This window comes from Lactuca saligna, chromosome 8 (assembly GCF_052625555.1).
Source record: "Lactuca saligna cultivar CGN05327 chromosome 8, ASM5262555v1, whole genome shotgun sequence".
NCBI classification, from domain to species: domain Eukaryota; kingdom Viridiplantae; phylum Streptophyta; class Magnoliopsida; order Asterales; family Asteraceae; genus Lactuca; species Lactuca saligna.
Window position 1 is genome coordinate 40,694,221 of NC_136424.1, and position 22,940 is coordinate 40,717,160.

The 22,940-nt window shown below is 39.1% G+C and overlaps 1 protein-coding gene across 1 annotated transcript; it reads right to left on the minus strand.

Moving 5' to 3' along the window:
- Nucleotides 1-11,989: 11,989 nt before the first annotated feature.
- Nucleotides 11,990-13,051, minus strand: LOC145009575 (uncharacterized). The gene has a single exon (XM_078968248.1). The coding sequence runs from the start codon at nucleotides 13,049-13,051 to the stop codon at nucleotides 11,990-11,992; it is 1,062 nt and encodes a 353-aa protein (XP_078824374.1).
- Nucleotides 13,052-22,940: the final 9,889 nt, after the last annotated feature.

Here is a 22,940-nt window from a genome sequence, read left to right on the forward strand (position 1 = left end):
ATCATCCAAAAAATAGATATTAATGTTTACCAAATCATCCAAAAACATCAAATATTAAAATTTAATAAAGCATACAAAAGATCATATTTTTCTCAACCATTTATTGATGTCAGGCTTCCATTTTTTTTGCAACTTCAGCATCCATCTATCCACACATCTCTTCTCATATATGTTCATACACAACCTACAGTGAAAACATATATATAAGATGTTATAATCTGGTATTTTTGTAAGCTCAATGCTAGAGTAGGAAAATTTTATAAAGTACGTAGTTATGATAGGAAAATTTACGATATGGTAGATTTTGTAAGTACAATATCATAATAGGAAAATTTTATAAAGTAGAATGTTATGATTGGGTAATACAATGGACAAAACTAAATGAAACTATTAAAATGTTATTGTACTAGATGTTCCTTTCAAAAATCTTATTAAATTAGACACATGTGAATCCTAATATTCTTCATTTTTTGAAAAGCAGTGTACCCTTTAGACAAAAGATAAAAAAAGAATAAAATTATGGGATGACACCCACATTAAAGCATTGTACTTTCAAATATAAGATACTAATAAAGAGAACTAGAACTACACCATACTTACTGTACCTTCTATAAAATTATCATGCATATAAAATTTTTATAATACAGTTTTTACATATAATAAAAAATTCCAATAAACTAATTGATTACATTAAAGAATAACCATGTATTTTTTTGAAATATATTAGCAGTGGTTAAAACACCTGAAAATCATGCTCTCATGGTTTACATAAAAATAGAAAGACGAATGAATATAAAAATTAACTTTATGAAAGTATATTGTTGTTTCTTGAAAGCAATGTATAACAATCGTTTTGACTCTAGAATTGGAAATACCTGAACTTTAGCGCAATGAAGTATCCAAAACTAGATCTATCTTTTCAAATAAATGAAAGTATATTGTTGTTTCTTGAAAACAATGGATAACAAATGATTTGACTAAAGAATTGAAAATACATGAACTTTAGTTGTCTTCGGCGTAATGTACTCCTGAGTATACTTTTTATTATGCAAGCTTGCTGTAATGACCCAAATTTTCAAATAAATTTAAACTTTTCAAAAACAACTCAATTCATTAAGTTATTACAAAAAGGTTTTCAATACATTTGTTATCAGAGTATTCTCAGGTCCATTTCATAAAACATAAACACGAGGAGTGGTACGATCACGCCTTTGCCTTGCCACAGTTTCCTGAAGAACCTGAAAAACATTAAACCACAACTGTAAGCCCGAAAGCTTAGTGAGATACCCCCAAAATACCAACCACATATACCATACACATAACATGCTATATAATAACGAATCACAGAACAACCATGCATATCAGGTCTACTGTGGTACTGGTCCGCCTTGTCGGGCCGTCAGTCTACCTGGTCCACCCTCCGAGTCCATTCATGTCCCTCGAGTCTGCAGTGTGGTTGGTCCGCCCGCACCGGGCCTTCAACTCACCTGGTCCACTCTACGAGTCCAATCATGTCCCTTGATTCTGTAGTGTGGTTGGTCCACCCGCACCGGGCCTTCAACTAACCTGGTCCACTCTCTGAGTCTACAGTAAGACTGGTCCGCCCACATCGGGCCTTCAGTCGGCCTGGTCCACTCTCCGAGCCTCGGTATGTCTGGTCCGCCCTCGTGGGGCCTACAGCCTATCCGGACCGCTCGATGGGCCTTCGGAACAACCGGTCCGCCCTAGGTATCTTGGCCTATAACACAAAGCAGGACCCGCCTCAACCCAACTCCCGTCCAAACAACCATGTGCACATAAACATACAATCACATAACAGTTCATATTCAGGCAAACCGATCTAGCAGATCACATAACACAACATACTCTAACAGAATACCGACCTAACCGGTCTCTAACGAATACCATCCTAACTTCCAGGATGCAAACATATCAAAGCAATAACATAACAACAGATACCCGGATCTCAATCCGATAAAGGGCCGACCTTGGTGCCTTAGACCCTGTTGATATAGTGAGGATAACTCACCTCGAAACTGTCGGCTAAAAGGATAAGATCCCGCTGCTCCAAACTCCGACACGAACTACTCCACTGAACCCCAAAACACTCAACTCAATAAATACCCTTAATTACCAAAATACCCCTGGAAGACAACTGGTCAACCCTTGGACAAGGTTAAAGTCAACCCATGACTGACTCTACTCGGTGATTCAACCCGATGACTCGCCGAGTCCCCAAGCTCAGAACTTCCCTCAATCCGCGACCTAACTCGCCGAGTCCAACAACTCCAAGTCCACTCGCACCCAACTCACCGAGTCATCCCTTGACTCACCGATTCTCGACTCTACCAGAAAATATTGGGACTCTTCGATAAGACTCGCCGAGTCTAAGGCTATCTTCAACCTACTCGCCGAGTTGTTCATCCAACTCGTCGAGTTCCAGCTCATCTTCAAGCAACTCGTCGAGTCTACCTATGTGACTCGCCGAGTACCACCGGTCTGAATCCATACAGAAGCATTCCAGGCCATGCAATTGATCCAAAACATAGATCTAGCCTCCTACAACCCATCCATCACGTAAAGTGGCAAACCTTACATGAATCCAAAGAGATCTAGGCCTTATACACTTTAGGGCTTGGGTTTGGGACATGATGGCTTCACTAAGCACTCAAACACAGGGATTTTAATGCACTCTAGACCTCCCCCATTCCAGATCTAAGGTAGCCACCTCAGATCTAACCTCCAAACTCCAAAACATCCCAAGATAAGCTCCCCATAAACCCCAAAATGATGAATCCATATGAGTAACAGCCCAAGAACGAGATATTACCTCAAAAGAGTACCCTAACTGCAATGAAACTCGAATCCAAGCAAAGCCCCTTGCTCCAAGCCTCCAAACTCCCAAGATTCCTTCAACAAATACCCTTCAAGCTCCCTAATGCACTTTGATCCACTCACACACGAATGCTAAGGGTTTCTAGACTTGAGGATGAGTAAAGAGGCTAGGGGAATGGATGTTAAGTTCTTTATATAGGGCTCAACCCCGAGAATTAGGGTTTTCTGCACTCAGCACGTACTCGCCAAGTCCAGCCTTGGACTCGCTGAGTCGGCCACTTAACACGCGACCAAATCGCGACCCTACTCGCCGAGTCCACCCATGGACTCGCCGAGTTCCCTTTTTCAATTTACTCTTTTAGCCCTTCAACTCTACTCTTGATATTTCGGGATGTTACACTTGCATAAAATCCGATGCAAAAAATAAAAAACTAAAACATAATAGTTATATTGAGAATTATATTTTTAAGGTTCAAACACAGGTCTGATGTAAAAGATGAAAACTCAGGAAAGCAAAAGATAAGCCTAATACAGAATGAAGAAAATAGAGGAGAATAGAGGCTTGGTATTTACTTCTCTATCAAACTCTGGCTAAAGCAAGATGCGGAAAATCCTTATCAATGAACCATGAAATTTGTTAAATTAAAGAAATATGTTAAATTAAATATGAACTACCACAAACACAATGTAAGGCCTATAAAAGATTAAAAAAAAGTTATGTTAGAATTCAAAACTATGTAAAAATAAAAAATAAAAAATAACACTTCCAGAACTAACTATCGTAATCAAATATGCCAACAACCTCCAAAACAAGAATATGCCTTAAAAGTATACTCCATCTCTTCCAAAAACTATTTATAAGAAATGGAATGATTTTTCTATCAACATGTTTGGAATAATAAATATAGGTTAGGGCATCAAGTTGTTTTCTTTTATGGTTATATGAAACATATCTTCTTTTACATAAACAGATACAATGAACTAGCTGAACTTGATGCAAAAATAGCTCATAAAAGGTTTGCTAGATAAATTGTTGATAGATTTGGCTAAATAGCATACAGCATATTTCAAATAAAGTTTTCTTCAAGCTAATCAGCTCAATGGTAAAGGCTTAGATGGGTTGGCGTGCATTAGAAAGTGCAGTCATGGTAATTTCAACGACACCCACAAACATGTATATTATGAGGTTATTTTAGTTTCAAGTTGGAAGATATGGTAATCCATTCTTACTCAACTCATTACACACACTATTTATCACCTAGTGACATGAGCTTATGTGATTATCATCTACAAGTACGAAATCCATAGATTCTACTTAAAGCAAACATTGCAAGATAAGCTTTCCATGGCTATTTCCTTTTTCGAATGATGAGGGATATTTACTGTCTTTTTTAAAATCTTGTAACATGTTGTTGATTTTTTAAATCAACAACCATTAGGTGCAAAGGACTATACATCTAGTATAATTATTCCAGCATGCAAAGTTGTGATTCAAATATCAAATGATGCAAAATATTTAATTAATCAAGATGTGTATCCTTAGACTGGGACTTAGGAAAATATGTTTGTGAGTGGAATAATGCTTTTTTGTGTCCAGAAGAAGCTTTTGTTTTTCCAGGATAATGATAGAACATAGCATCCTAAAATTTGCTTAAAATTAGTAGACCTCAAAAGAATAGAATCTTCAACTCCAATTCTAATGAATAACACAGGAAGCCATAAACAATTTATCTTCTCTAAGCTTTGATATTCTTATATATGTTGTATAACCTACAAATGATGAGATCATAGGGAAGGAAACTCCAGCCAACATAACAACTACTTTAGACCTTGGACTAGAAAGCCCTAAAATTAAGAACCACAAGTTAAAATTACCATCATACCCCTCTAATCGTATGCGAAAATGAAACGTTATACCCCCATATACCCCTTGAAAAATCACAAACATTCCCCTTTTGACAACTTTCGAAGTTCAATTTTACGGAATTACCCATCACATGGGTCAAATTTTCTTTTTGATAAATGTATTTATGTCATTTTGCATTTTTCATGGGATAGAGAAAAATGTGTTAAAAACTTCCAACACCCTTTACAATTAATAACTACACCTAATAATCAATAGATTGCTCAACAATCACTTTTTGTTAATACTTTAAATATTAAATTGGTATACAAAACACAGTACAATCAAAATATGGTTGAAATACAAAATCACCCCTCCCTATTTCTCAGTCTTAGATATCTTCCGCATGATAATAAATGAGATTATAACAAATCCTATTGAGCCTTTTACTAAACAAATTATGTAGCTTTTTCTACCTTTAAAAATTATGTGGATTTTTCAAGATTTACAAATTATAGTTGACAGATTAGATTATCAAGAATGTATTTAGTTGTGATACAGGACCTGGTTATAATTTACAAATGGTGCGAATTTGGTTCCTTTTTTTAGCATAGATGTTTGAGAGTATGAATACTATTTACAGTTTTTTATATATTATGTATATCTTAAGTGGTGAATAATACTATCTACGGGTATGTACCATTTAAATGCTAAATTGATCGTATAGTTAAATGTCTGAATGTATTACCTTTTGCAAAAGCGTACATAGATGGCATCAAAGAGATAAGAAGTAATCTATGTCATACGTGGGGTACCAAAGTAAGGAAACAACTCTAGGTTTTAGAAATCAACTTTCTAATAAGAAAAAGGCCTTTCATATGGTTATGATTCAACATGATGCGTGCAAGTAATGGTGAGATATGAGATGGATTGTCACAACTGGAAATTTTGTGTCATGTAATCCATACATTCAAGCTAATGTGAATCAAAAACTTCAATCAAATACATTATACAAATACTACAAATAGTCATCAAACAATTGGAAAACCCTAGAAATTCTAATTAAGTCCATTTTGGACTAGAACTTCCTTATTGGATCCAAATGGACCAATAAGCCTCCAATAAGACTATCATGGACTTAGAACCCTAATTGGGCTCTAATTGGACCCACATCTATTTATTTCAACATTTTGGGCCACATTGGGCCTAGAATGAAATAAATACAAAATTTTGAACCATGATTAACCTAAACTAGCCCAACAAAGTGTAAAAATCATACTATATTTCTTTTGGGACTAAAAACCATCCAACTTAACATCTACTTGGGTTTAGGGCATTAAAGCCCAATTTTTCTCCTTCCATTCCAAAAATCTCGGCCCAAGGCCCAAAACAAGCCCAAGAGAAGAGAGTTGACCTTAGTATGCCACCTCATTATTATCCATTGGGTATCCATGCAAGTTAGTCCATATTTCCATGCAACATCACTTCAAAATCACCTCCACTCCTCTCTCTTCTCACTCTCGGCCGAACACACACACACACATACACAAAAATCTCTCAAACTCCCTCAAGAACACTCAAGAACATATCCTCCCTCTTCACTCAAAAATCTCGAGATTTAGGAAGCATTCAAGGAAGTTCTACCACAAAAATCATCACCTAAGGTAAGGTTTTGCTTGGATCTATGACTTATATTCTTTGTTTATCAAAAACCTCTTCCTAATCCATGCAAAAATCGTGATTTTTCACACTAGAAACCCCATAAACTCGAAAATTTCATCAAGGAGTGCAAAGGCCAAAAATCACTTCATTTCTTCCATTCTTTCTTCAAAAACCGAACCAACACCCAAGGTGAGTTTCATATCCCCTTATTTTCGGTTTTTATGAGTTTTTGTGGGGGAGAATACAAGAAAAAGTGTAGATCCATCATTATGTGTATGTTGTGGTTGATTTCTATGCTTACATGTATGTTTTGTATGATTTTATTGATAGATCTAGGGTGATATGCTAAAAACCGAAACATATATTTTATCATAGCATAAAATAGACTATCACATGCAAAGTATACTAAGAAAATGGCTACATAGCTTGACAACACTTAACTTGGACTAAAAACTCATTTTTTTGACATAAAATGTTGGAAATACAAAGTTAAAGGGCCTAAAGTGCAATATCTCGAAATCTGATGGGTGAGATGAGTCAAAACAGTTTACACAAAGTATTTTCTGAAAATATACTAATTAGAGGGTTAAAAACATAAATTCCAAGCTTATTGGGCTAAGTATGACATTTTCGCCCCAATAAGGCCCAATATGCGAAATTTTCTAAATTGGAGGACCAAAACTGCATTTTTCTATAAAACAGTGGACTATAAGTGTTCCATGTGCTTTTCAAGGGTTTACAATGCTTTTCAAATTTAAAGGGGACCAAAATTGTAAAATTTTTCCAAATTGGGTCAAAAATGTAAAAGTTGCGAAAAACAGGGGCTATAACCGAGAAAACTGAAATTTCAAGGGTTTAAACTGTTTTCTATGATAAAAATGCTAGAAAATACTTATTTCAATAATTTTTGGTATAAAAATGTCAAGAAAATTTGATTAAGGACCAAACCGGAAAGTTTTTAAAATAAAGGGGTGAAAAGAGTAAATTCCATAATTAAGGAAGGGCTGAAAACAGAAAATCTTCAAGGCTAGTTAATGCATTCAATTTGACCAATTAATGGTACCACGCTTGCCGACGAAATACAATATACTACAATACCAAAAGTCGTTGTTAAACGAATTGGTTCGGTCTCGAACCAATAAAAATCCAAAACCACTAACACGACGAAGTTACGACATTTCGATTCATAACTAATAACGATGGGGAATTCACGATACCTACGTGTGTGCGCAGACGTCTATGCACCATCTTTGGGCCCAAAAGTGTAAAATCTTGTTCGTTGAGTCTAGCTAGCCCAATGACCTGATCTTAAGGCCCGAAGGTCTCTCTCTCACTTACGAAGTGTTGGGTTTTACCGATCCGACATGACGTAACAGGACTTTCAATGGCATATATACTGCTGGACTCCAAGGGTTTTTCAGTGTTGCTAGTAAAGTCGGTAACTCACGATTGCAGTTGGGCTTCGGGCCCTTCGCAATTGCATTTATCCCAATCGACGCGGGGAAATACCAAGGGTTTCGCACCTTCTCTCCTTCCCTCCGGTCGTAGGACTACACAAGTCCGGGAGGATCGAGTTGTGTGAAGAATTACGAGTGGTACCTAAGGGATCGCTTGTAAGGTTGTCGATTGGACGTCTTCGTCGACGCACGTCACAACACTTCACCACTCATTATATTCTCAATGCCTCCGGAGCTCAATGATTCACTCTAACGAAACGAACAACGGTATACAAACTAAGTAATACAAAATGATAGGAAAACGTCGGGTTTTCCTAGGGTTTTCAACAATTACAAATTATGAATTACCGGTCGAAACATTTTTACAACTATTACGCTTACATCAATAAGAATTCAAACATGCATACTCATGGATCAACACATATTTTTACACTATTCTATTATTAGAAAATATCGGATTTTCTGATGGGTTTCAAACATTACTTTGGTTTTCAAACTTTACTTATGAACTCACCAACATTTCGTATGTTGACGTTTTTCAAAATACTTGTATTCTCAGGTAACAGATAAGGTGACGGATGATTTATACTCTATGATGTTTGCTGTAGTTTAAGTGAAGTTGAACAGTTATTTTGAGAATGTAACGTTTGAACAATGTAACGAATGTAAACACTAACGGTTGTACTATTCCAAATGTTGGTGATGTTTTATGTTATGTTTCATGTATATGCATTGTAATGGTATTCAATGAGTCACGATAGCCCTCAGACGTTTCCGCCGTCTGGTTCGGGGGTGTGACATGGATGATGACTGAAAAGGAAAAGAAGGGAAAAGTTATATCTAATGTAATATAGTGCAGTTGAACTGAACCTAAACTAATATATGACTAAAGCAAGGAAAATCAAGAGATTTAACTGAATCGAAAGTTGATGAAAACTAATTTCCAATTTGCTCGATTTTATGGTTGGGGTGGCGGCTGCCAGAATCAGAAGCTGCAACGACGAGTGGTGTCGTCCTTTATTTGAAAGGAGAGGGTGAAATTAGGTTTAAGAAAATGGAGGGAACTTACTCCAGAGTGATAATACAAATTTGGGAAGGAAGGTCAGTTGCGCTAATTTCAGAGAGAGATCAGCGATAGAAAAAACAAATGTGCATACAGATTTATGGCTTCCGTTGGCGTTCGCTGGCTAGAAGCGTACCACAATGGAAAAAATCGACAATTTTTATGTCTGTCACTAAAGCCCACACTAAATGCCTTTATCTTTTTCCGGTTAGCGAGAGATGGGGTGCGTTGATAAACAATTATGAGATACATAACTGATCCCCCGGTAAATCCTCGTTAATATTCTATATGTTGAATAAAGAATATGATTGTCTAAAACATCGTAGATCCATCACAAAACTCTCACTAAGCCTAAAATTTTCTATAGAATTTATTGTCACTAAATCCGTTGCTAAACCTAAAGTTTCTAGTAATGGTTAAATGCCTAACCCGGTACGAAATCCATTTCACTTCAAATCTTGAAAAAATATGTATGCTAATTTATATAATCTAGAAAGTAAAAATTGGAATCAAGATGATAATCATTATGAAAACCTTAGGAAAACAAAAATTAAGGAGTTAAGGAAGGTAGAGCTTAGAAAAAAGAGTGATGATATGAGCTAGAAATAAAATATAAGTAAGAGAGCGCTACATGGAAATGCAACTTACACACTACTAGAAGCCAGAACTAGAAGCTGACGAAAACTAATTTAGATTTGCTCGAGTTAATGATCTGAAGCAACAACGGATGAACCAATTAATAGATCGAACGTCTGATATATAAATGTTGGTATATATAAAATGCATAGAAATTCTGAAAAATTGGTCGACTCCGTGGTTGAACTGTGACTCGGTCGCAACATTGGCAATACTAGGTTAACTGAAAAGCTGGGTTTTAAAACAATGCTCACTATGCACATGAACCGATCCTATGAGTTGACTAGATCATCAATCACTCTAATAATATTAATAAAATCAAGATATCGATTGAGGTAAGAGTGGCATTTAATTATGGCGGGTTATACAAATTTTGAATTTTTTATACTCTGCGATGGACTCTTAGGAAAAGCATGTATGATTCACCTCTATATTTGCTATATTCCATAATGAATTTCAAGATTAGAACTTGAAAAATATGTAAATAAACTTAATGTCAGTGATGAAACTAAAATACATGAAAACCATGTATTGTTCGAATCGCCTTCTTAAAACTATTTTAGATCATGTAGAACATGTTGGATCTTATTTAAGAATCTACGAAATCAAAGACAATTTTTTATAATAAAAAACCTACAAATTGAAACATTGTAATATGGATGTACTGAGGGATTAACCATTATTAAATATTTTAGTTGTGACAGGAGCAAACACCGTTACTACATGATCCTATGCCAATTACACAAAATGAATTGCAATCGCTATCCTTAGTACAATGTATGGGAACCACACGTTCGGTCATGTTTTCACCATTGCTTTTAGACAGAGATTGTGGGGTGGCTATATGCTCTCTCTCAGGGAAAGCACATGACATTCGCATACCTGCAAAGCATATTTGGTTAGTATTGACCTTACAATGTTTCCGAAATTAGAGAGGGAGGGAGAAAAAATTGTACAAGAGATGGAAAGCAATAATGCGACAAACAAAACTATCTTCAGTGAAGTGTGCTCCATGTTTTAACAAAATAAAATAGGAATGGAATGAATAAGTTTCAGTGTGTAACATGATCGTATGCACATAATATATATAGAGGGAAATTCCATAACAGTTAAATTAAATAAGGTAATCAAATTAAAAACACTAATAAATAATTAAATACTGTTTTAAGGAACATTTATGCTGTGATAGGTAACACATAATCTTCAATTTATTTTAGATCTTTTATTTATGTTGTGCATAAATTGAATAAGAAAAGGAAATTGGAATTTAAATAGAGAAGAAACATAAACCAATTGTTGAACATGAAAGCTTTGTTTCTTTTGGCATACATTATCAACAAAAATGCTTTTATACGAAGAGATGTATGCCAACCGTACTACTCCATTCGGTTATTACTGACAGAATACCGTCTGCATCGGGACAAAAAAACAAGGAAATTGTTCAATATATCCTTTGGAATATTTCCAAAGGAATAAAAGGAGAAATTAATTTTGTTAATATCTGTCGTTATTCTTTTGTAAATGTTTATTTATCATTTTCATTCCATATGTAATGCATCAAAAAATAAATAACCCAGCCATAAAATAAACAGAAAGGAAATATCCTTATGATTTTTCATTCTACTCATTGTCTTATAAATTTTAAATAGTGACAACCAGTAGATTTAATAAAATCTACCATAATAAATAAAAATGATTTTTTGTTAAATATCATCTTCTCATTACATTTGAGACATATCATTTTCTAAAATTTCTTTATATTTTTTTCCACTTGTTATTTTTTTATGTTTTTCATTTTCTTAAAACTTAAAATTCACTTATTAGTAAGAGTTATGTATGGTATATACATTAATTTTATTAATCTTGACAATAAATGCTTCTTTCCTTAGTAAATATTTATATATGGTAGCTACTTAATATACATTTCACAGGATTAACATTAAGCATTTTTAAGTCATGTATTTAAGTAAATGTATTTGATTTCAATATAAAATTGAATTTACCTATATATACATACATTTCTTATATTTTGCATTCTTTGCTCTAAAAGTTTTGCCTTCATAAACAGTTGAAAGTGTCGTACTTGCTCCCAAATCTGATCACCGGTTAATATTGGTGGGGGGCTAGATCTCTCAACCTTATTAGCCAGAAATCCTATTTTGTCACCCCTATAAGTGTGTTGTTCAGGTAAAAAATTTCGATGGCAGTCAAACCAACATGGTTTGCTACCATGGTGTAACCGAAACGACCCTCACCCATACAATACGGACATGCTAACTTGTCATGTGTGCTCCATCCCGATAACATTGCATAAGCTGGAAAGTCACTAACTATCCAAAGAAGTATAGCTTTCATTGTAAAATTGCATTTTGTAGAAGCATCATAAGTGACAACACCGTCTGTATATAGCATCTTTAACTCGACAATTAGCGGCCTGAGAAACACATTTATATTTTGACCTGGGCTCTTTTTTCCAGTAATAACTATGCTTAACTAAACATATGGTTCTTTTAAGCACATCCAAGGAGGCAAGTTATAAATTGAAAGGAAAACAGGCCAACATGAATACGGGGTTGTATTTGAATTATTTGGACTGAACCCATCGGTGCATAGCCCAAGGCGAACATTACATGGTTCACTTGATAATTCTTGATGCATTAAGTTGAAATGCTTCCAAGCCTCACCATCACTTGGATGGACCATCAAACCCGGTTCTGTTTGATGTTCATAGTGCCATGTCATTTGCTTTGCCGTATTTTTTGTCAAATACAACCTTTGTAGTCTAGGAGCAATCGGCAAGTACCTCATAACCAGATATGGCAGTCTGCCACTCATGTACCGATCATGATCACACACTCGACACTTAGTCAAATCAGAATCTACCCCATAGAATATCATGCAATGGTTGTTACAAGCATGGATCTTTTTTTCTAGGAGTCTAACTATTTTCAAAAGCTTCTTCATCTCATAGAAGTTCTCAACTAGCTTCTCACCTTTGGGTAGCATCCGCTTAATTATAGGAAGTATGTGATCATAAGCAGCCTCAGATATATTGTATTCTGACTTCCAATGCAACAACTCTGTTGCAGCTTGTAATTTTGAATAATTTTCACATCCATCCCACAAAGGTTCATCAGCGTCTTCCAACATATCATAGAACCCCTTGGCAGTTGGATTCGGGCGTTCCTCCATTACATCCATCAACATTTGTGTACACCCATTAACATTATCATCATCATCTTCCATCGGATCCTGCATCGGATTAGAAGATTCTTCCTCATGCTGAGATATCGTATTTCTTTCACCATGTGCCCACCAAGTTGTGTAATTAGGAGTGAAATCATTTTGTAACAAGTGAAGCTCTACATCACCTCTTGTTTTATAATACATGTTATTGCATTTAAAACAAGGACATCTAATATAATCCCCATCAACGGTTGCTTCATTAGAAAAAGAAACATCCATAAATCCTTTGACGGATGCATGATATGTTGTGCTAAGATACCCATGATCTAACCTTTTGTACATCCAGTCTCCATCACTACGTGTTGACATAATGACTAGCTACAACCAAATATATAACTAGTATTTAGAAATTAGATAATGTAATCATATCCACATTACTAAAAGCATCCTTGGAAACTACAATTATACAATATGAAATACTTATTTTTATTATAACTATGCAATCATATTCCAAAAACTGTAGCGACTAAAAATGTAATTTTGGAAAATTAAAACTACAGGGACAAGAATTGTAATTCCTGCAAACTAAAAGCTTCAGGGACCAAAAAGATAATTTTGGAAAACTAGAACTATAGGGACCAAAAGTGTCTTGCTTATTTCCCTCTTTCATAGTGACCAAAATTGTAATTCCAGAAATTTAAAACTTCAGGGACCAGAAATTTAACTTTTGCAAATTAAAAACTATAGGGACTAAAAATGTAATTTTGTAAAAATAAACTACAAGGACCAGAAATGTAATTGCAACAAACTAAAAACTTTAGGGACCAAGAATATATCTGGAAAACTAAAACTATAGGAACCAAAAGTGTCTTTTGCTTATTTCCCACTTTCATAGTGACCAAAAGTGTAATTCCTAAAATTTAAAGCTACAGAGACTAAAAATATAATTCTGGAATATTAAAACCACAGGGACCTAAAGTTTCATTTGCATATCTTTTGTTATCTAATCGTAATACTATACAATCTTTTCAAAAAAAAAATTCATATATTTTAATTTCTTGTACCTAATTTTTTTTAGTTAATGTTGTTATAAAAATGTTATATCAAGTTGTATAATAATATTATTAGTTCTATGATATCTTATTTAATTAATAATAAGAGATTAGTTATTGGTAGTACTATTAAATTCGTGTTAATTTTAATACTCAAAAAAGCGATACTTGATTTAATAAATAAAAACAAAGAAAGTGAGTAAGGTAGAATTAGGAACAGAAGCTTAAATAACGATGTGGTTTCATGCATGTAACAGATTTATGATCGATTTGCCAGTTGTTTTTGCTGGATTTCATGTGACTTAAATATATTAATTATTATTATAATCATTGTTATGATTGTTTTAACTTAAGTACATAATTTGTACTTCATTCAATCAAATATAAATCACACTTCATATTATAAATAATTTAGTTACAATGTGACTACCAACTTGATATAACATCTAATAAAAAAATAATCAACTGAAGAAAATGATGAGCTAGCAAAAATGCCTGCTTCACAAAAGAAGAAACTGAGGCAAAAACAGAGGAAGGCTGAAGCAAGGGCAAAAAAGGTATATTTTATTTTTATTCAACAAAAAGATGAAAACAACAAAGTCTTGTCCTCAAAGAATTACTCCTCAACTGTCACTTGGTGGTTCAATCATGGAAAATGCTAGCAATGGAAACACAAAAGTAAAGATAAACAATCGGGTGATCACTAAAATGGAGCTCAAAATGTTGAAGGTCAGTGTCATTAAAATAATGGTCAACGTTATTTATTCTTTGGTCAATATGCAACTTTCTTGAAATATGCAGTTTGTAGGGATCAATTAGAAAGATTGCACTGATGTATTAGTTCTAGAAGAGGGACAGAAACAAGTAAAAGGGAATATCTTCACGGAGATGGACTCAGCATTCACCTCTCGTCTTAACAGAAACTGATTATTTCAATATCCTACATTCAATCGATCAGCCAATTCATATAACCAATCTTAAGCGTTGCATAATCTACAGGCAAGTTGTTTACACCTTCATACTGTTTGAGGCTGATTGTTGTATGATATTAACCTAAATTTCTCTCCGAATTTTGAGATTTATGCATGAACCAAGCTTGGGAAAACTTGTAGTGCTGAGGAAATTCGTGGAAAAGGTTTTCTGGATCTTGTAGTAGAACCAAAGGATCTCCATATAGCTAATAATATCCTACAACAAATGTTAAAGGGTGAATGTTGGACAGGGGAGTTTCCTATTAGAAATAAGAGAGGAGAAAGGGTTGTTATCATCGGTTCCACTAAACCTTTAGGTGATGAAAATGGGATAGTTATAGGCATTATAAGTGTATCAGCTGCCCCACGCCCATATCAACAAATAAAGCTAAGTGCTCCTATCGTAAATGAAACCAATACCTTGTTTTCAAAATCTATATGGAAAGGAAATGAACAAAGAAAGAATTGTTAACAAAAAGCTCTGTCAAGAAAGAATGGGAAATCCCACAAAAAGATTGGTTATTTCAGATAAACCCAAAGAAGAAGATTACTTTTATGCCAATCCTTTAGGATTGAATCTATATTATATCTCTTGAGCCCAGGGTAAGCTTTTGGTATTTGGTAATCTCATTCTCATCCAATGTAATGTTACCTTAGGCTAAGGCAGATATGTTCTCATGATTGTAGTTAGAAGCAAACAACAAACAACTGGATACTAGAGTAGATGCTCTTTTCCATTGAATATAATATATATGTGAGTGAGGTGAAAAATAATAAATTTAGATGGAAAACTTAGCAGTTAGCAGCAGGTCAGGATGTTCGAAGAGTGTTTGCAAACATCAGAATCAGATGATGAACCTGTAAGCATCTTACAACAAGTCTTTCGGGGGATATTTTGGTAATTTTATATGAAGTATAAGAAGAAGATTATGATTTTGTGCCCTTGAGAGGATCTGTGAAAATGCGTGGATGCAAGGGCATAAGATGAAACATGGTTTGATGAGAGATAGATGCATAAAGATGAGAGTGTTGGCTTCAAAATCTGTATATGTTGTTGTTGCTCCTGTGACAAGTACCACTGGCCTTAACATGGCTCCAATTGAAGCAGTAACTGGCAGTAGAAGTCAGCATCATGATTCAAGACCACATCAACTTCAAGACCTCAAAAGGGAATAGGACTTATCAGAGAGACCACATCAACTTCAAGACCTCAAAACGGCATAGGACTTATCAGAGAGACCACCTCCTAAATATGAAAGAGAATTGGGGAAAACCTAAAGGTTTTGGCTACTGGTGTTCCTGAATCCTTAAATTCTCATAAATTGGATGACAAACTATGATGAATCAAGCCCTAAATCAAGTTCTAATTCTAATTTTCAGGGTTATTCATGTATATAATGCTGAGAGATAAGAAGGACATCGATTGAAAAAGAAAAAATGAGAAATTAAACCCTAACAAAGTATATTGTGCAATTGAACTAAAACTAACCTAATAGGGTTGAGATTTACCTGAATCCGAAAGTTAACGAAGAATACTTTCAGCTTAAAAACGTGGAGGTTACCGGAATCGGGTGAGTAGTGTCGTCATCGTCATCTGTTCAAACAAAGATTGTGAGATGGAAGTGGGTTAACAGATTGAAGGGAACTTTTATGCCGTCATTTGTTCAAAATTCATGTCCAGAGTCCAGAGTGATAAAGCTGGAGGGAAGGAAACGCGTACCAGAAATTTCAATGCATTTCGTGAAGATGGAAGTGGGTTGTTCTAATTTCAGCTAGAGATTGGCGATAGAAAAAACAAAACGCGTGTACCCACAATATAGTTTCCATCGATGTTCTCTCGCTAAACGCGTACCAGCTGGCGCAATTTTTTATCCTTGTTGAAGCCTAGCTAAGGCCCTTCATTTTTCGACTGATTAGAGAGGGATAGTGGTGCATCGATAAATACATGCGAGATCCATAGCTGATCCCTAGGTAAATCCTCACTAACATTCCACATGTTAAATAAATAAAATAACTATCAATGTAACACCGTAAATTTCAAAACAAAATTTTCAATTTTTATAAAACATAATTCCATCGATATTCATAAAAACAACCATTTTAATTATCCCAAACAAGACAATACAAAATCCCAAGATCATAATATCAAACTCCGAGCGTGTGTGTGTACGGATCAAGCCGGCGCCTTCCCGCGATCGTCACTAGTACCTGAAACAATAACATCAAACACTGTAAGCACAAGGCTTAGTGAGTTCCCCAAAATACCACATATAACACATATTAGCCACTCGAGGCTATAACTCTGTGGGTCCGTGCACCCAAACTCTGTGAACCCTCGGGTTCTAACTCTGTAAACATGCACAGCATAAATCACATAGAAATAATGCAGTACAACACATAACATACATAGCATACAATACTCTATCACATAACTCTGGTTACCTACTCAAGGTAAAGTATAGTGAGAAGACTCACCTCGTGTATCTCAGTAAGTCGTAAATCTGAAATCGCTAATCACTCGATCTGCCGAGCTACAGTCCTCCTATAGCACAATACATCTCTAATTAACACTTTCCCAACTAGGGTTGACCATCCTATAACAAGTCAACTTAGGTCAACGCTGGTCAACGGTCAACAGTCAACTTTGACCGGACTCGGCGAGTACGCTATAGCGACTCGGCGAGTCTGAGCGTATACACCAATTTCCCTGGAATCCTCCCTTGACACGTCGAGCATTCACCCAACTCAACGAGTTCCACCTGGCATGAGTTGTGGGGCTACCACGACTCAACTCGCTGAGTCTCAAGAATAACTCGGCGAGTCCAGTTCGACTCAGTCCACCTGTCCACTCTGACTCTCCCCTGACTCACTGAGTCCACCCTCCCCAACTCGGCAAGACCACTCACTGTGTGGTCGGGCAACATTCATGCTACTCGCCGAGTCTGTTCTTCGGACTCGGCGAGTCCGTGCCATGCAATGACTCAAACTTGCTCATAAGGTCAGATCCAGTCCATTAATCCATAGATCCAGTCCCTCCAAGCTCATTTAGCACGTAAATTTACAATCTTGATGCACATACAACCTCTATATGACCATATATGATGTTTTTGACTCAAATACTAAAACACAAGGTCATAAACTCCATTGCCATACAACAAGCTTGATGAGTGAGGCTCTCTGGACCTCTATGGATCCAGATCCGAAACCTCAGCACAAGGAGGGAACCATTGGGCATCAAATCATCCCATAAATGACCATAATAAGCCCTAAATCGCATAATGCTTCACCAAACAGAATATAAACCGAAATGATACCTCTAGATTGATGATCTAGGCTCCAAATCCACGAAATAGCAACCTCCTTTGCTTCCTCTTGCCTAGGATCACCTCCTTCTTGCTAAATGGCACACACAAGGTCAAGAAATGCTCCTTTCTCTCTCAAATCGAACAAGCACTCAAGGGTCTCTCTCTAAGGGTTGGGTGAGCACAAATGACGGCCATAAGGCCCTTTAAATAGGTCTCAAACCCGGAAATTTAGGGTTTCACTACACAGCGCAGACTCGCCGAGTCCATATCCTGGACTCGCCGAGTCCAGGCGCGATCCATCGTCCAATCCGCGTCTCTACTCAGCGAGTCTGAGCTCCAACTTGCCGAGTCCCCCTCACAATTTAACAAAATTCAATTTACATAATACCTGGCAAAAGTCCGGATGTTACAACTCTCCCCCACTAGAACTAGACTTCGCCCTCGAAGTCTCGCTCTAAAAACAGCTCCGGGTGCTGCTCCTGCATCATACGCTCTGGCTCCCAGGTCATCTCTGATCCCCTCTGATGTTGGCACTGAACCAATACCAGGGGTACCTCCTTGTTTCTCAAAACCTTGATCTTCCGATCTCTAATGGCCACTGGTCTCTCCGCATAATTCAGGCTTGCATCTACCTGAATATCCTCTAATGCAACCACTGCCGACTCATCGGCTATACACTTCCTCAACTGCGATACATGAAAAGTGTTGTGAATCTGCCCCAACTCTGCTGGTAACTCCAACCGATAGGCTACCCGGCCTACCCTCGCAATCACACGAAATGGGCCTATAAAACGGGGCCCCAATTTGCCCCTCTTCCTGAACTAGATTACTCCTTTCCAAGGAGAAACCTTCAGGAGAACGAAGTCGCCGACCTGAAATTCCAGCTCGGACCGGCGTCTATCCGCATAACTCTTTTGTCGGCTCTGGGCGGTCAATAACCTCTGTCTGACCAGCTGTATCTGCTCTGTTGTCTGAATCACGATCTCTGTACTGCCCATTACCCTCTGCCCAACCTCTCCCCAACAAATGGGAGTCCGACACCTCCTACCATACAACAGCACAAAGGGCGGCATACTGATGCTCGAATGATGGCTGTTATTGTAGGAAAACTCTGCCAAGGGCAAGTACGTATCCCAACTACCCCCAAAATCCAATACACATGCTCGAAGCATGTCCTCAAGTGTCTGAATCGTCCGCTCACTCTGGCCGTCGGTCTGGGGGTGATATGCGGTACTAAAATGCAGCTTAGTACCCAACTCCTCATGAAATTTCTTCCAGAATCGGGAAGTGAAACGCACATCGCGGTCTGAAACAATCAAGATCGGCACCCCATGCCGAGATACAACTTCCCTCACATAAATCTCCGCCAACTTCTCCGCCGAAGAACTCTCACTGATGGCAAGAAAGTGAGCGCTCTTTGTCAACCTATCCACAATCACCCAAATTGCATCGACTCCTCTGGCAGTCCTCGGAAATTTGGTGATGAAATCCATAGTGATTTGTTCCCACTTCCACTCGGGAACCTCTAATGGCTGCAACTTGCCATGCGGTCTCTGGTGTTCGACCTTTACCCTTCGACAGGTCAAACACCTCTCGACAAACCATGCGACATCCCTCTTCATACAAGGCCACCAATACTCCATCCTCAAGTCCAAATACATCTTTGTAGCCCCAGGATGGATCGAAAATTTCGATCTATGAGTCTCCTCCATCAATGTAGTACGTGTACCGCCCACAAACGGTACCCAGATCCGGCCCTGATAAGTCATAAGCCCTCGACTATCCGATACAAACTCATAAACCAACCCAACGATCCGCTCTCTCTTCTGCATCTCCGGACGCACAGCCTCGGCCTGTGCCCCACGAATGGCGTCCAGAACTGGAGCTATCACGGTCAATCTCAAACATACATTTCGCAGTGGAGTACTCTCCGCCCTGCGACTCAACGCGTCGGCTACCACATTAGCCTTGCCCGGGTGGTACAAGATCTCGCAATCATAGTCCTTGACCACATCTAACCACCTCCTTTGCCGCATATTTAAGTTAGGCTGATCCATCAAGTACTTCAAGCTCTTATGGTCCGTGTAAATATTAACAACGAACCCCATACAAGTAGTGCCGCCAAATCTTGAGGGCGAACACCACTGCCCCCAACTCCAAATCATGTGTGGGGTACCTCGTCTCGTGAGGCTTCAACTGCCTCGATGCATATGCTATCACATGTCCCTTCTGCATCAGTACCGCTCCCAGTCCTAAAATCGATGCATCACAGAATACCACAAAACCTTCCATCCCTTCCGGAAGAGCTAATACCGGAGCTTCACACAACCTCTGGCGAAGCGTCTCAAAGGAGGTCTGCTGCTCGGGACCCCATAAAAGTGTAACACCCTTCCGGGTCAATCTGGTGAGTGGAACTGCAATCTTGGAGAAATCCTTAATAAACCTCCGATAATACCCTGCCAACCCAAGGAAGCTCCGGATCTCAGAAGGTGACTTTGGCACCTCCCACCTCATCACTGCGTCAACCTTGGCCGGATCGACCAATATCCCTTTCTGGTTAACGAGGTGCCCCAGAAACTGGACCTCCCGCAACCAGAAATCGCACTTGGAAAACTTTGCATAAAGTTTCTCCGATCTCAAAACTCCAAGAACCTCCCTCAAATGCTCCTCGTGTTGCTCCCTAGATCTCGAATATACCAGAATATCATCAATGAACACAATCACCGACCGATCCAACATCGGCCGACATACCCTGTTCATGAGGTCCATGAACACAGCTGGGGCATTGGTGAGCCCAAAAGGCATCACCACAAACTCATAATGCCCATAACGCGTCCTGAATGCTGTCTTTTAGACGTCCTCGTCCCGCACTCTCACCTGATGATAGCCCGACCTCAAATCAATCTTGGAGAACCAAGATGCCCCCTGTAACTGATCGAATAAATCGCGATCCTCGGCAACGGGTAACGGTTCTTGACCGTCAGCTTATTCAATTCCCGGTAATCAATACACATGCGATGCGAGCCATCTTTCTTATTCACAAACAGGATGGGTGCTCCCCACGGCGAGCTACTCGGCCGAATAAACCCCTTCCCCAGCAACTCCTGAAGCTGCGAGGATAACTCTTGCATCTCTGGAGGCGCAAGGCGATAAGGCACCTTAGCGATAGGCGCGGCTCCTGGAACCAAATCGATACCGAACTCCACTTGCCTCACGGGAGGCACACCTAGTAACTCTTCGGGAAAAACATCTGGAAACTCACGCACCACCGGAACTTCATCCACTGAACTCGGTCTCTCGGAGATCACTCGCGTATCCATCACGTACGCCATGAAACCCTTACAGCCCTGCTGTAAACACTGCCTCGCCCTAGCGGCCGAACAAAAGGCTGATCCAGAACGTGTACCCTTACCGTAAACCGAAAGAACTCCCCCACTAGGATCTCGTATGGTCACCAGCTGACGCTCACAATCGATAACCGCGCCGAAACGGCTCAACCAGTCCATGCCCACTATAACACAGACATCACCCATCACAATAGGAATCAGGTCGATCGGGAACTCAACCCCAAAAATCTCCAATACGCATCCCCGGAGAACCTCCGTGGCACAAATCACTTTGTCGGCGGCTATGGAAACCCGCAGGGGCCGACTCAGTGCCCCACGACTAACACTGATATGCTGACTAAATGACAAAGATACAAAAGATCGACTCGCACCCGAGTCAAATAACACTAAAGCAGGTACAAAGTTCACGAGGAAGGTACCTATGCATAGCATAATATAAGCATAATATCTCAACACCATAAATAAATAATAAAAGGAAACGTACCAGCCACAACGTCGGGTGCAGCGCGGACCTCTTCCGCAGTCAGCTGAAAGGCTCTCCCTCGAGCTCTCGGTGCCTCGGCCTTCACGGGCTGACTCTCTGTAGCTCTGATAGCGGCGGGAGCAGATCCCTGAGATGCTCCGCGCAGCAGCGGACACTCTGCCTTCCGGTGGCCGGTCTAGTTGCAGTGGAAGCACACTGCAAACCCCTTGGGGCAGTCCTTGGCCATATGCCCCTCCTTGCCACATTTGTAACAAGACCCTGCTCGACAGACTCCCTCGTGACCCTTGCCGCACTTCCCACAAGTGCGGCCCTTCTGGCTCCCGGGTTTGGGATCAGCGGGCTTAGCCCGCTTGGCTGCCGGCTGAAACTGTGCCGGCCGCCGATCCCTCCCTAGAGACTCCGCCTCCTCCCTGGCCTGAGTCTCAAGCTCAATCTCCCTCTTCCGGGCATTTGCCTGAAGCTCAGCAAATGTCCGATACGAGGAGTTCGCAGCGAACTCTCGAATATCCCGTCTCAGAATGCTCAGGTAACGGCTCATACGTGCCTGCTCGGTGGACACGTGCTCAGGGCAGAACATCGCCCTCTCATGAAACATCCTCGTAATCGCTGTAACTGACTCGGTACCCTGCTTGAGGGTCAGAAACTCCTGTGCCAGACGCTCCCTCTCCACCTGAGGAACGTACTCATCTCGGAACATGGTAGTGAACCTCTCCCAAGTCACTGCCGAAAGCTCAATAGGCGTGAAGTGCGCCGTCACAAACTTCCACCAGTCCTTCGCTCCCAAGCGAAGCTGGTTCAGCGCGAACCGAACCTTCAAATGCTCAGGGGACGAGCAAGTGAAGAAGCATCCCTCCATGTCAGATATCCACCTCATAGCTGCCACCGGATCCTGCGTACGATCGAACTCTGGTGGTTTGGTGTTGCTGAACTCCCTAAACAGTGAGGCATCACCTCCCTGGGGCCTCGCCGCAACGATCGCTGCGGTAGCCGCTGCGACAGCAGCCTCAGAAAGAGCGGCATAGCGCTCGTCGAATGTCTCAATCAACGCGGTCTTAATAGACCCAAACATCTCTGGTATCTCAGCTCTGATGACCGCAGC

Bases quoted from the DNA above. Each gene is read 5' to 3' on its own strand.
- LOC145009575 (XM_078968248.1), bottom strand. From the start codon at position 13,051: ATGTCAACACGTAGTGATGGAGACTGGATGTACAAAAGGTTAGATCAT.